This window comes from Sciurus carolinensis, chromosome 13 (genome assembly GCF_902686445.1).
Source record: "Sciurus carolinensis chromosome 13, mSciCar1.2, whole genome shotgun sequence".
NCBI classification, from domain to species: domain Eukaryota; kingdom Metazoa; phylum Chordata; class Mammalia; order Rodentia; family Sciuridae; genus Sciurus; species Sciurus carolinensis.
This window is the reverse complement of record NC_062225.1, coordinates 7,852,333-7,868,069: the sequence shown is the minus strand read 5'-3', so window position 1 is coordinate 7,868,069 and position 15,737 is coordinate 7,852,333. Positions and strand designations below refer to the sequence as shown.

The 15,737-nt window shown below is 44.9% G+C and overlaps 1 protein-coding gene across 2 annotated transcripts in view; it reads left to right on the top strand.

The window, feature by feature from the left end:
- Aff3 (ALF transcription elongation factor 3) overlaps positions 1 to 15,737 on the top strand; it is a 538,593-nt gene that overhangs the window by 510,012 nt on the left and 12,844 nt on the right. For both annotated transcript variants that reach the window (XM_047523038.1, XM_047523040.1), the window contains 2 exons: positions 7,494 to 7,557; positions 11,613 to 11,749. In XM_047523038.1, coding sequence (XP_047378994.1) covers positions 7,494 to 7,557; positions 11,613 to 11,749 — 201 coding nt within the window. The remainder of the gene's footprint in view (positions 1 to 7,493; positions 7,558 to 11,612; positions 11,750 to 15,737) is intronic.

The window sequence follows — 15,737 nt, the reverse complement described above, 5'->3', positions numbered from 1 at the left end:
TGGAAAAATAGATGCAAGGAATTTCCCAATATATGAACTGGAAAACTAAGTCAGAAATTCCAGCAACTAAATGGTTGTACTCCAATCTGCAGTTTCTTGGACTCTTTAGAAGAAGAAATGTTTCCACTCTGCCAGGGTCCAGACTGATTTAATTCTGTCACTATATCAATGAAGAGGTCGTCATTTGCTCTGCACATTAGCAATGTGTGCAATTTTTCTGGCTAGTGACTATAGGGAAATGGTCTCTCCTTCTGTGGATATAGAGGTGCTAGAATCCAAAAGTGTTCTCCCACATCCGTCACCAGGAGAGAGAGGTGTCTTGTGCCAATTGCCGTGTGTCCCAATGGATTTGAAATCCATGACAGTGAAATGCACCTCAAATAGCCACTCAGGTACTGAACTCAGAAAGTTGTGGGAAGATTCTTCAAGTTTAAGAAGCAGAAATATCACCTGGTGTAAATAAGTGTCCCTCAAGAGACCAGAGTCACCTGAAATGGTGTAAAATGTCTCCCAGGTTCGGTTGGTGGGTACTGAGCCCCTGCTAGAGCCAGGGACTGGGTGGGAACTGGAGCCTGATGCTGATTAACTCCCAGTACTGTGGGGAAGAAGGGGCCACATGGGGGGACATGGGGGGCCTCCCTGCTTCTCCCATCCTCCTCCTCCCCTCCCCTTCCTGCCTCCCCCTTCCATCCCTTCTGTTCCCCTTGCCCTTTCTTTTCCTTCCTCCTGGTCCTCCCTCACTCCTCCTCTCCCCTCCCCCACTCCTCCTACCCTCCCTCTCCCCCTCCCCCATCCCCCTCTTCTTTCCCCTCTTCCCCCACCCCTCCTCTCCCTCCCCCACTCCTCCCCATCCCCCTCTTTTTTCCCCTCTTCCTCCTGCTCCCCTCCCCCATTCCTCCTCCCCCACCCCTCCCTCCTCCCCCACTCCTCCCCATTCCCCTCTTCTTTCCCCTCTTCCTCCTGTTCCCCCTCCCTCTTTCTGGTGCCAACTTCCCACCCCCAGGAGTCTCACTGACAGGGAGGTTCCCGGTTCCTGTCACTTTCCTTGGCCTGCCTTCCCGGAGGGTGTCCATGAGCAGTGAAATGACCAAAGAGAAGCCACCAGTGGACTGGATGCCTAGCGCCAGAGTCATTCAGAGTTGATGGAACTCCAGTCATGGTGATCCAAAAAGTAACAGATGCCACACTGTCGTTTAGTTTTTGAAGCCACATCATGTAGCATTAAAAAAAAAAAAAACTCGCCTTTTCCTAATATAAATACTAGTTAATGGTTGAATAAACATGCGATTCAGACAGCAGCTGAATCCAGCGGGCCGTGAGTAACAAGTATTGAACGAACGCAGCTGAATTATAAATAACCTTCCCAGAGGGAACGTCTGGGTTTTTTCCCTTCTTTTTCCATGAACCTACATGCAGGTAAATTTAAATTCATAGGCTTCCGAGCCCCTTTTCCTATGCCACTTACCAATTAAACAGGCAACAGTTTGTGCCTTTGGGATGCAGACAGAACCAAAGGGAATACACTTGTTTTTAAAACGGGATCCAGGTCAGCTTGTTCTGGTAAGTGGCAGCCTCAGGTTGGTGGCAGCGTGACTATACCTCCTCCCCCGACATTAGGCAAATGCATGAGATTCACCACTCCACAGCCACAGTGCTGAAGTGACACTGGAGTGATCACCGAACTTTTGTTTAAAATAAAAAAAATGTTTAAGGATTTGTATCAATGAGTGACAACTCTTGATTCAACATGAGGCCGGGACTCTGGCCTTATTAACACAAAGCCATGAGCTATAAATCACGCGCTGTCATAATGAGTGACTGGGGAGTTCTTGGCAGGGGAGAATTGAGAGAGAACAACTGGGTCATGAAGGCTCGGTCCAGAAGTCCTGAATTCATGGAACTGAACGGTGAGGTTCTTGGCCAGGAGAGCTAGCGCCTGCTTCGTGCCTGCCGTATCGCTACCGGGAGCCCGCAAACCCAAGGCCAGAGCCGCCGGCTGCTCCTGAGAGACGTGCAGTCTCTTGCCCATCTTTCACATGGAAGAGTCAGTCACGACCAGCACAGTCAGCCAAACCAACAAATGTCCCATCTGTCCCCAAGGTGCCGATAACAGGAGCCCAGCTCCCTAACCCCCCTGCCCCCAGCGCTGAGAAAAGACTCCCTGGCCACACAAGAGGCTGAAGGCCATGGGCATGTGAAATGAGACTGAGAGGAAGGAACAGGGACTTGACATTTGCAATGTAATTATGCACAGCAGTCTCAGGGCTAAAAGGGTTTTAATTTTATAGAGGATGGGAGGATTCCCGAATGTAAAAGGTCGGATCTCTTGAAGCATGATTTAATCAAAGGAAACCAATTGAAATCCTTGGGTAGGTGGTATTACAGCCCGGCAGGGTCCCCCCCAGGGGGACTTACCCAGGGCATTGCTGTCCTGAGGGTCTTTCCTTCCCAAGACTTCAAAACCGCACCCTGCCTTTTTATTTTCCTGATAAGCCTTAGTACCAGTCTTTATTGTTCGTGGGTAATTGTTTCCATTATGAAATCCCTCTTTCAAGGTCAATTCCTCATTTCGTTGGGGGAAACAAGGACATTCAGATCTCTCTGATTGAAAACTGAGCTCTTTGAACACTTTTAAGATGTGGTAAAATTATTTTATTTTAAATTTCACACCCAGAGAAGAATAACAATGAGATCGATAATTCTCCATTTCAGCAGAAAGTTCCTTTTGGTTGAATGACAGACTCGCCCTTTCTTAGCCTCCTGGAAGGGGCACACTACCTCCTGTGCATGGTGCGAGGATAGGGCCTCTAAGAAACAGATTATGCTCTTGCTTCTGAGAAGCCAGGTCCCAGGGACACTGGGGGCCCAGCCAACATCAAAGTAGAAACACCAGCTGCGCTAGAATCCTTGCTGACTAAACACAGTCTACCTGCATCCGTGGGGAAGTGCCCAGAAAGCCAGCCTGGCTCCTCAGGATCCTTGATGCCACAGTCCCACCAGCAGTGTTGACTTGGGCCTGGGGGCGTGACTCAGTAGTGGAGCGCCTGCCTAGGAGGCCCTGGAGGTGCTCCCCAGCGCAGGAAAATGATAATATAATACTAGTGATCACTGAGTTCATCGAAAACAAGTGCTTAACTTCTTATACTTCCTCCCTCTTGGAGAAAGCACCTCCAAGCTTGGGACACAGGAACCTCTCTGGGGCTTATCAAGTGACAAGCTGAAATACCAGATGTCGGATGATGAATTCATTTGGTATGCCACTGCCCCTTTGTCTGGTTTGGATTTCAGTCTCCCTAAGAAATCTGTCCAGATCTCTGCCACGCAGAGAAACCTGTGAGTTCAAACACACTGAGCTCTCGTCTCTGCCAGCGTGCACAGAACCGGCTGGCTCTGCCAAGCACGGCCTTTCACAGAGGTAGGAATTGCTGAATCGAGTGTGCCAGCCTCTCCATGGGAGACCATTCAGCTCGCTTGCTCTCAGCCAGAAAGCAAAAAAAAAAAAAAAAAAAAAAAAAATGTTAGGGGTACTCATGTTAGGTTGCTGCTCAGATCCAAGGCCATGTGTTTAGGTGGGGGTGGAGGGAGGGTGAGGAGAGGAGAAGAAAACGGCCTCTTTGGATCAAGTACTAAGGTCACTTTTGTCCCAGAGGGCCCTTGCGACAAAACGCAAGTGGCTTCACTCCGGCTTTCACATCACTCGGGCCCCGGGGCTGCAGAGTGCAAGATTCACAGCGACGTTGGTGATGCTTAATTGAACTCTTATGAGGTTTGCTCTTGTATCATCATGAAAAACCGTCACTGCGAGAAACAATGTGAAGAATGTTGTTACATAAATTTCCTTAAAAAAAAAATAAACTCTTAGGTTTTTTTGCATAAAAAATTAAAAGATCGAATGAAAAATCTGCCTGAACACTGAGATGATTAGGGTTAGTGCCTGTGCTATGTCCTGTTCTGTGACTGGCACATGGTGGTGTTGATTTTACCTTCCCTGCTGACTGATGTATTGCTGTGGGTAGTGATGGCTTCATGGTGGCAAGCATCCACCACTGCCTGGACAGCTTGGGTGAGGTCCCATTGATCCAGTGACTTTGTAATGGCCTGATCTAGGAGCGTGGCACTAGAATCGCCTGGAAGAAGGAAATGGACAATCATCAGGCAGTCTTCTGTGAGTCAGTATAGTGAGCCCGCCATTAGATGCAAAATGAGAATTCTAACAAATGTGTTTGTAAACGGCCCCAGATGGTATCTTTCCTTTCAGCAAGTCAGGTTACTATTGTAATTACCCAGATAAAGTCAGAAAATTAGATGTGTTACTTATCCACACACACTATTGAGAGTTTGTGACTCAGCCTCCATATCAGGTTTTTAAAAAAGGCATTCACGTGCTGCAGATAAAAACAGTATTGATAAAGAACCCATATTAAGGATTATAAGCCACTGCCATCTAAAAGGGAACTTAGAAGGCTCAGGAAAACTAAGACGCCCTAGTTTATTGCCAAGAAAATCTTTCCTGAAAACGAAATGCATTTGAAATGACGATCTGTTCGTGACAAGGTCTACAAAACAGGGCACGAAGAAAATGACCAAACTTATATACTAGAGTGTAGAGCAGATAATGATGTGGAGAATTTCCAGTTGCCATGGAGACGCTCTCTGGCTCATTGGCTGTGATGCTGCACCCCATCAGAAGGCACCACTCTTTCCTCAGCTCAGAGCAAAGTCCAGGCTATTCAGGGAGGACTTGCTCATCCTCTGTCATGTGCCTGAAAGCACAGGGTGGGGAAGACTGCAGAGGTCCACAGCCTGGTCCCTGCTGACAGTGTACCAGCCACCAAGTTGTACACATGCAATGACTGTAGCTCCGTGGAGCTTAGGAGGCCATTAAATACCCAGAAGTGCAGTGCAAACACAAAGCGCTGTATGAGACCAGAAAAGAAGGAGATGAGCTTGGACCAGAGCAACCAGGAAGCAGAAGAATTGAAGGGCAGTCACTTTTGGCTCATAGTAGGTCCTCGGTGCAGACTCAGTTAGTGAGCAGGGAACCCCATAGTCCAGGCCAGCAAGGAGATAAGCAAAGCTTTTGAGACAGAGAGAGCAAGTTATCAAGACAGTGGGGAAACCAGCCCAGACTTTGGCCAAGGCTGAATAAGCGATGTGGTTAAGGGATGGTTATTAGGTACCTGAACTGAGATTTGGCCTCAGAGGCCCTGGAGATTGAGTCCAGGTCTGTGAGCAGGATGACGATGTAATGAAGACTTTGTGTTACCAACATTGGTCAAGGGGTGAAACTCAAGTTAGATTGCAGGCAAGTCCATCTGGAGTCTCAGCAGCCAAGGAGGCCAGGAAAGCCTGGACTTGGGTGGAGAAGGTGGTCGTGAGAGAAGAGAGGAATGCTTACAGGGAAGCAGTCCAAGCATTTGGCGACAAGGGGGAAATGGGTGAGAATACGGGAACTCTTCTCCCAAACAGACAGGCTTTGGGACCCCACGTGAAGCTCAGGAGTCAGATCTGGTCTTGACCTAGAGGTGGGGTCTGGTCTTCCATGTCAGGAGACGAAGCCAAAGGACAAACAAAAAATAAATACAGGATCCAGGGCAGTGAAACTGCTGTTTATGAGAATGTAATGGTAGAGGCATATTGTTATACATTTGTCAAACCCATGGGATCTACAGCACCAACGCTAAACCCTAAACTAGGGACTCTGGATAATGATTGTCAGTGTTGGTTCGTGGATTGTAGCACGTGTGCCACTCTAGTTTGGGATGCTGACAGTGGAGGAGGCTGTGGCTCTGTGGGGCAGAGGGCAGAGGAGAACTCTCTCTACTTTCTGCTCAGTTTTGCTAAAACTGCTCTAAAAAATAAAGTTTATTTAAATACAGAAGCAAACAAGCAGTAACAACAACAAAAATAAATTGCCAATATTGTTTTCAAAGACCATATAATCCATATGTGGACAAGGGTCAATATGTGGCCAAAGAAGGAAAAACCACCCTGTTAAAGCAACTCAAAAGCTATTAGAACAGAAGAAGTATGAGGGCGTGGATGTAACGGAGAAGGCAGAGCTGACCAGAGCGGACCTTGCTATGAAGGAAGCCTCTACTCACCCACCAAGGGGAGATCCATCAAAATGAATGGCAGCTGTCAGGCCTGCACGGGGACAAGAGCAGTGAAGGAGCCATGAGCCAAGGACAGGATTAGGAAATTCTGCAACTGTATTGCCACTTCTTGTTTATGAGATGCCAACACATCAGTTCCACAATATTGATGATATTTTATAGAGAAATAAGATATAGAAAACCAGGTCCTTTTCTTGCTTCAGTGATTTCTTTTACCCAAAGCATTATATGCTATGATTCTGATGTGTCTGAATCAATGTTCATTGTCATAGTATACATTGTTTTTCTAAGTGTTTTGACCTCTTTGAATAAAGGGATGCTCTGGCTACCTAATATCTCAGTAGGGCAAAAGACCCATTATAATCTGAAACAAGACAATTCAAAATAAGTATATCACAGTAGGTTAAACAGTCCAGGAGTAGTAGCTCTTCTTACATCACCATACCTCCCATTCCGGGAGTCCTGGCTTAGATTGCATCTTCAGGAATAGGTCAGGTTTATTGATTATATAAAGACCCATAATACAATAAAGTTTATGATGATGGAGACTAAAGGATATAAATTTTATTTTTAAAAATCTGTCAGACAAGCATTTAAAGGTACTCCCTGACAAGTGCTTTAGTGTAACTGGGGATCGTTGTGCACACTCCGATAAGTCTCAGGATGAATTACCTTTGTCTCCCAGAAGAATCAGTGCTGACCAGGGTTATTGCTTTAATAATGCACATTCTGCTCTTAATGTTTACCAGCTAGCTAATCAGGGCTCTAGAGAATACATGCCATGTTTGCATTATTACAAGGTAGACATCATTTTACAATTAACTTCAACAACTGGAATGTAATCATATAGCATTACATTTTTTCATTTTTCACTGCCAGGCTTTAAAATAATTAAATATATACACATATAACTCCAGGTAGCACTTATGCATATAAATGATCCTTATATTCATAAGGATACACAAATATTCTCACCCATATGTATCTATGCAATTATTCTGAGGTATATTTACGACCTTTAAGTTAAAAGGGATTGTTCTGTTGTAACTATTACATGAAATAAGATTTTTCACTTTTTTCTTAACCATACAATAAAAAATCTGAATCACAAATTAGACACTGGGGGACCATACTAAAGCCACTGTAAATGTCGACTCTCTGCACATATTGAGTAGGTTCTGAATTGCTAACTTAAGAGAAAAATAATCACAGTGTTTTACACACAGGCAGTAATTTAGAAGTGTAAAAAAAAGTACTTGGTTCCACATTAAGCAGAGTTTTTAAATTGTGCTTTATGTTTGAGCAAAAGAAAAGAATATTTTCAAAAGATCTTGCACTTAAGCAATAATGACGTCTTATATCATTCTCCCCTTGTAGGCCTCGCAGTGCAGATTATTTTATGCAAGAAGCTAAACGGATGAAGCATAAAGCAGATGCAATGGTGAGACCCTTTTCTTTTCAGATACAGTCCTCCAAATTACATTTGTACTGCAGCTTCATCATTGGGGCAATATAGCTGGGTAATTATAAAATCTATTACAAGGATGGCTGGGCCTGCTAAATGGAGAAATGTTTATATAATCAAGTGCTCATGGCCCAATAAATTATGACTTCAACCAATAATGTCTAACTGGGAGAAAGCCCTGGATAAGTGAAGATTTCAATTGAATCCTAAGGCTTGAATAGTAACTAGAGCCAATACAGTCAGTGGGTGGTGGTATTTTTTTCCTTCAAAAAAAAAAAAAAAATTCCAGATTTGCATTTTCCTCTCTTGTTAGCTTGGTCAACGCTTGACTTGGTCCCAGGATCAAATTTCTTTTCAGAAAGACTCATGTTCTTCATGTGCATCTGCTACAGCGCATGCTTCCCCTGAACTGTAGAATGCAGAAACTATTGTGTGCCCATAAAACCCTAAAATAGCCATGATTTGATGTTTTCAAAGAATGACTTTCCTTGCTTGAATAATCTTCTATTTTGGAAAGCTTGAAGCTTTCAGGCAAGAAATAGAAAACTTTCGTTGTTGTTGTTTTTAAGAGATCGTAGGGTCGTTCATCTTAAGTACTCATCCAAAAGAACCCCTTCCTGCCTAGTAATTCCAGTTTTATTCCCCTCCAGTGCTCATCACTGACATCAGCCAGGGTGCTGGAGATGAAAAAGCCATTTTTAAATGATTTTTCAGAATATTATTCCAGTGTTGAAGGTATTTGAACTATAACAGTCCCTCTCTCCCAGGGCTACCAAGGTCACCCACCAAACATTTTTTTTGTATGAGGTCCACTGCCAAGGTAAACTGGTGAACAGAGAAAATGTCCACTGAGTGTCAAAAAATAGAGAAGAGAGATGGAAGGACAGTTCTTGCCTACAGAGTTCCACAATCCGATGGAGAGTTCCAGTCTTGTAAAGAAGCTGATCCACGGCCACTGTTGGAAAGGCACCTCAGACTTTTAAGCAGAATGTTTTAGTCAGCTTTTTCGTTGCTGTGACTAAAAGACCTGACAAAAACATTTTAAGGAGCCCCATATTTAGGGGCTCACTGTTTCAGAGGACTGAGTCCATAGACAGCTGGCTCCATTCCTTGGGGCTCAAGGTGAGGCAGAACATCATGGCGGAGAGTGTGGCAGAGGGAAGCAGCAGCTCACATGATGATCGGAAGCAGAGAGAGGAGAGAGAAAGAGGGAGGAAGGTAGGGAGAGGGAGAGACAGAGACAGAGACAGAAAGAGACACTACACTCACCAGATACAAATAAATACCTCAAGGGACCCACCTCCTCCAGCCACACCCTACCTGCCTTCAGTTACCTTCAGTTAATCCCATCAGGGGGATTAATTCACTGATTGGGTTAAGGCTCTCCTAACTCAATCATTTGACCTCTGAACATTCTTGGTTTTTTTTTGTTTGTTTTTTATTAAAATCATTTAGTCACAATTAATTGAAACTAGGAAATATGGGCTCCAAACTTTTTTCAAAAGGTTGTTTGTAAGAAACCTCAACAGTCATACTGTGAAACAAGTTTTACCAGACTTATTAGCCATAATCTTTTTTTATTTCTTCTAATTAGTTATTCGTGACAGTAGAATGCATTTTGACACGTCCATACATAAATGGAGCATAACCTCTCATTTGTTTGGCTGCACATGATGTAGGATTAGACAGGTCATATAATCCACACACAGGGTAATAATGTTCAATTCATTCTACTTTTATTCCTACCCCCAATTGCCCCCTCCCTTCACTCTCCTCTGTATTGTCCAAAATACTTCTATTCTCCCCGCTCCCTTATCGTGAATCAGCGTCCACGTATCAGAGAGAACATCCAGCCTTTGGTTCTTTGGGACTGGCTTGGTTCACTTAGCATGATGTTCTCCAGTTCCAACCTCTGAACCTTCTTGCATTGTCTGACACACGAGCTCTTGGGGGCACTTCACATCCAAATCGTAACACAGAAAGAGATCTTCTGCCTGTGTCCAGCATCCAGGGTCACTGGCCTTGCCCATTCAGTGTCGTCTTGCCCCACCCTACCTTTCTTATCTTCTGCTTCCCACGTAGCACTGCCAGCCAGGCCTGTCCCCTGCCAGCCTCTGAGCACACCTGTTCATGCCAGCCAGAGGGCACCTGCCCCTGCAGAGCTTCCCGCTCACATACACACACACACACACACACAAGCTCTCGGCACCCTCGGCAACCTCCCTATGACCAGGCAAACCACACCGTTTCCTCCCTGAAGTACCCCGCCTCTCCACAGCCCCATCACGCTCCCCTCCCGTCCAGCTCTTTGGTAAGGGATTCCTGCTTCTGCATTTTGTCGTTTAATCTTCAACTGCTTTGCACATCGAACTAGTTTGTGGGGGCACGTTTCCTCTGTCCAGCTGTACCGTGTGTCCCTGGAAGGAGTTTTGTGCATCAAGTGCACATACCCCAGAGCTGAGCACTGTGGAGGACACTTACTGAAGGAAATTATTTCCTTTCTCTGAGGCACTGCCAAAAACAAGGTTGCCTCTTTGGTTTTTTTATAAGCTGTCTAAAATTTTGATTTGCTAATGAGAAGCCATTTTGCAATATCGTTCTGTTTTCTAAAGTATCGATTCTAGGGAGGTTTTGTTTTATTTTTGCAGCAAGACTTAGAATAATATTTAGAGCATATGTGTCATTCTTTGAATATTGGGGAGATGTTGTTATCCAAAGTACAAATATGTAATTATCTTCAGAGAACAGCAATGTGCAGAACCAGGAGCTCAATGTGTAGGTTTAATTTATGAGAACTTAAGAATGTAAGGCTGATGTGGGGAAAGATTAACATAAATTTAAATGACTACAGATAATCCAGAAAACATCTTTAGTGTTGATTTTCATCTTCATGTCCCGTTTTGGTGAAGCTGAAATAGTGCCATGGATTTTATCTCTTCTCTTTTCCCTTCATCTCACTTTTAAATGATGTCCTCATCATTAATGAAGAGCACATGAGAAGAGGAAGAGATGTAAATATTACAAATAACCTAAAAGATAATAACCAGCGCCTTGAGCTGAGCTGTCCAAGTTGCAGTGTGCAAAAAGAAAGTGTAGTTCAAAGCCGGGCAGGAGGGCGCACACCATAATCCCAGCAACTCGGGAGGATGAGACAGGAGGATCACAAGTCTGAGGCCAGCATCAGCAAGTTAGTGAGACTCTGTCTCAAAATAAAAAATAAAAAGGACTGGGAATGTAGCTCAGTAATAAAGTGCCCTGGATTAAATCCTCGGGAGACAGGAAGGAAGGGAGGGAGGCAGAGAAGGAGATTCAACCCCCCCCCCAAAAAAAAAAAGAAAAGAAAGTATGAAAACTCTTGGAACCAGACCCATCAATTTTGATGCATATTCAGCATAGCATGGCAGAATAAGGAGTGAAGTTGCCAACCCATCGGAAAGAGAAAGACAGCGATCAGAGCAGCCTTGAAGTCCTGAGCCATGTTGATTGACAGCTGTCCCATGCATTTGGTACCATGCTACATGTAACTACTCACCCACTTACCCCAAACTGGTGGCAATTTGAGAAAGCAACTAGAGAAATAATACAGTAGTCTTTTCCTTAGTTGAGGGGGTACATTCCAAGACCCCCAGTGGATACCTGAAACCACAGATAATACCAAAACATATATGTACTTCTTTTTCCTATACCTTCACCCTGTGATAAAAGTTTAACTTATAAATCAGGCACAGTAAGAGATTAACTAATAACAAAATAGAATAATAGACAATGATAAAAAAAATGTTCAATAGAATGTCCACTTCTGGAATTTTCCATTTACTGTTTTGGGGTTATGGTTGACCATGAAAAACTGAAACCCTGAAAAGCACCATCGTGAATAAAAGGGGCCCAGTGTCGCCTGCTTCTTTCTTCTCCCGGCTCCATGCACAGAATTTTGAAACTCACAAGGTGAGTTTCTCAAAGTGAATGAACCACAGGGCAATGCCAGTGTAGAGACTGTCATTAAGGTCGACACTGTCTCTTCTGTTGCTCAGGTGGAAAAGTTCGGAAAGGCTCTGAACTATGCCGAGGCAGCCTTGTCGTTCATCGAGTGTGGAAACGCAATGGAGCAAGGCCCGATGGAGTCCAAGTCTCCTTACACCATGTACTCAGAGACAGTGGAGCTCATCAGGTAAGCCGTCGTTTCCTGCCGGGGGAGGGGGCACAAGGGAGAACTGGGGTACCCAGCAAAGAGTGTCTGCTGCACCCTCAGCCCCTCTAACCCCCGGCTGGGAGGAAGCTGAGCCTGAGTGTGCCATGACCTGCCGGCTGCCCCCGGCCAGTTTTGAACTTTGGCTGGTTTTGAACTTCACCTCTAAGCTGCTTTTGAGCAAAAGGAATCTGGTTCAGAAAACAAATAAGCAACAACAACAAAAATAACCCGATTTAAAAATGAGCAATATAGGGGGCTGGGGATATAGCTCAGTTGGTAGAGTGCTTACCTCGCAAGCCCAAGGCCCTGGGTTCAATCCCCAATACCTCCCAAAAAAAAAAAAAAAATGAGCAATATATTGATCTTAAGTGGATATTTCTCAAAATACGACCTATAAATGGCCAAAGGTATGTGAAGAAATGCTCAACATCGCAAATCAGCAGGTATAAGCAAATCAAAAGCACGATAAATATCAGCTCACTCCAGACAAAAAGGCTGTTACCCAAAAGATGAGAGAGAGCAGTGCTGTCAAGGGTGTGGAGAAAAGAGAACCCTTGTGCACTGTTGGTGGGAATGCAAATTAGTACATTCATGGTGGAACAAACAGTCTGGAGGCCCCTCAGAAAATCAAAACTCCACCTACCGAGTGATCCAGCAGTCCCACCCCAGGGATGCATCCAGGAGAAGTGGTCAGGACCTCTGCTCTCCTGTGCTCCCCACAAGACCGTTCACAACAGCCCAGACGTGGTAGCCACCCCCACATCCATCCTCTGGATGGATGAAGGAACAGTGATGCATATACACAACAGGATACTGTTCTACCTTAAAAAGAAGGAAATCCTGTCCTTTATGACCACCTGGGTGGAATCAGGGGACATTACGTAAAGTGAAATAAGCCAGGCACAGGAAGACAGGCACACACTGCTCTCGCTCATGAGAAAGCTGAAAAAAGATGACCATCAAAGTTTAGGGTAGAAAGGAGGAGACCAGAGGCTGGGAGAACAGAGGGAGGCAGCAGGGGAAAGAGAATATCTGGTCAGGTTAGTGGACACTAGTCCCCCTTATCCTCAGCAGGTACTGCAGGATCCAGCAGATGCCTGAAGCCACCCACGGTACCAAACCCTACGTATACTGTGTATTTTTGCTATACATACGTAGCTTCAGTAAAGTGTACTTTATATATTAGGCATAGTGAGAGAACAGCAATAATAAAACAGAACAACTATAATAATGTATCACAATTAAAGGTATATGACTCTGTTGTCTCTAGAAATAGTCAAAATGAGTATTAATATTCGAGAACTGCGGTTGACTGTAGGCAGCTGACACCTTGGATGAGGGGATCATCTAAAACTTCACTGCCTCAGGAAATGATCCAGGAGTATGTACTGCGAGGAAAGAAAATTCGGGGGAATTCTATGGAAGGAGAAGCCATCCTGTGAGTCTGTCGTGGATGGTGCTCATGTCGTGCTGGTCTAAATCCTGAACACAAGCCTCGTCCCCCAACCTGGGTGAAGACACGTGGAGCAGGGTGTCTGACGGTCACCTGAGCGTCTTGGGGGACACTTTTCTTCCACGGTAGTGACCTGAAAAGGCACGTCCTTAACATCTCTCAAACGAGCCATCAAGGAAATCTAACCCATTAACCCTCTGGATTTATGTGTTTAGCCCATCTGACCACACAGGTTAAGGCCTAATGCCCATTGTGTGAAATAACTCTTCCTAGTACTCGCTTTAAGAGGCTTTTCTGATTTTGAGATTCTGTGTAGCCACAGCTGAGTTGTTTTTCACTGTGCCCCACCATTCTGCATGGGAGATTTCCAGTCACCTGAGGTCACAGTCTCTGGCCCATATTGGCTCAAAGCGGCTGCGTGATTTTTTTCACCGCTCCCTGTCGGTCACTACACACCGGGGGTGCAGGTGTGCCACGCCTTATGAGCCCTCTGATGCGGTAGCCTTGCACAGGTAGAGGACACAGTCCATCTTCCAGGTAGTTCAAGATGACCAGAAGCCCTTAACCTACCCAGAAAACTGAGACAAAAGGCATTTTCCTAACCTGGGTTAGAAAGTAGTATTAATTACAGCAGGATGACTATAGTGAACACTAAGGTATTGTGTTTCAAAATAGCTAAAGGAAAGGTTTTTGAATCAGAGAAATAAATGCATGAGGTGATGATATGCGTGCATGTACCAATACCTAACAACAAATTCCACACTTATGTATAATTATAATGCATCAATTAAAAAATGGGAAAAAAGAAAAGAAAACCATACATTAATGGATCATAAAAAAAAAAAATTCCAATCAGTTTGCCACTTAAATCTGCACCTTGTCCACCAAAACTGACATTCTTTTCTCCCACTGAGAGACACTGGGGGGCCAGGAGCTCTGGCAGGTGTAGCTCAGCACAGTGAGAGAATTCCTTCCTTCACCATGGGACCGCAGGAAGCAGAGGCACTGACCCATGAAGCGCTGCTCCCTCAGAGTCCAACCTGGGGATCCTTCCCTCCCACCCTCCACCTTGCCTCAGGAAGCTTCACCAGGGACCAGTTGAAGCCCTGGTGGCACCAGGTCACCAGGGCAGACCAATATAGTACCAGGAAGGCTCAAAAAACTAAATTATAATTGGACCAAGGCCTCAAAAGTAACTCGGGGCTTGCCTGCTAAACCTCAACAGGACAACTGCTAAAACAAGAGATTTAAATAGGACCCAGACTCTCCTAACATAATAGCCAAATGTCCAGGATACAATAGAAACTCACTTGTCATACCAAGAGCCAAGAGAATCCTGACTGAAAAGAAAACAGATCAGTTGATATCCAGACCACGATGAATCAGACGTTGGAATTATCTGACAAGAATTTCAAAGCAGTCATCCTGAAAATTCTCCAATAAACAATCACATTACAACACACAAAAAGTAGAAAATCGTGTCAAAAGAGTTATTTCAAAAGAACTGAATAGAAATGATAGAACTGAAAAATAGAATTATAGAAAACAATTACTGGATGGGGTCAATCATAGAGGGGAGATGACGGGGGATACAATCAATGACCTCAAGTACAGAAAGTAGAATCTGCCCAATCTGAGCAAGAGAGGAATAGACTAGGAAAAAAAAATAAGGTGAACGAGCCTCAAGCATTGTCTTAGTCTAATTTCTGCAAAATGAATAAATGACAAATGATAGAAGTTTGTTTGGTTCGTGGCTCCGGAGGCCTAGAAGCTCAGGATCCTGGTGCTAGCGTCCCTCCCATGAGGGCCTTTGCGCTGCCTCGTCACGTGGCGGAAGGGCAAGGAGCATGGGGGAAACAGGAAGGCGCTCTGAATGCCTCCTTTTTACCAGGACTCACTCCCTGCGTGACTAACTCACCCACGATTAACCCAAGAGAGGGGGCTCTGCCACGTGAGGTCCCACCTCTGAATACTGCTAACTTTGGGAATTAAATTTCCAGCACATGACTTTCGTGGGGCCCCTTTAAACCAAGTAAGCCCAATAACAGGAGCTCCAGCGGGTGTATGACTGGAGTCCCAGAGGGAGAGGAGGAGAGAGTGGGACCGAGAGAGCCCTTGAAGAGGTGATGGCTGCGAGTTACCACAACTGTCAAAAGACAGCAACCTACAGATGCAAGAAGCCAAGGAAAACCCAACCAGGATTAACCTACAGAAACGCATGCCAAGACACATGGTAATTCTGTTCCTGAAAACCAAAGACCAGGAGAGAAGCAGCGCGTCAGCTGTGGGGGAAACACCCTCTCGACCGACAGCCGACACCTCATCTGAAATCATGGTGGCAGAAGGAAGTGGCATGACATTTCTCAAGCGTGGAAAGAAGGAATGAAATACCAAGCTGTGGATTCTAGAGTTAGTGGAATATTCTTCAGGAATGGAGGGAAATAAAGATATTGTCAGACTCAGGAAAACAAAAGCGTTTGTCTCTAAGGGACCCCCTTAGCGATTGACTGAAGG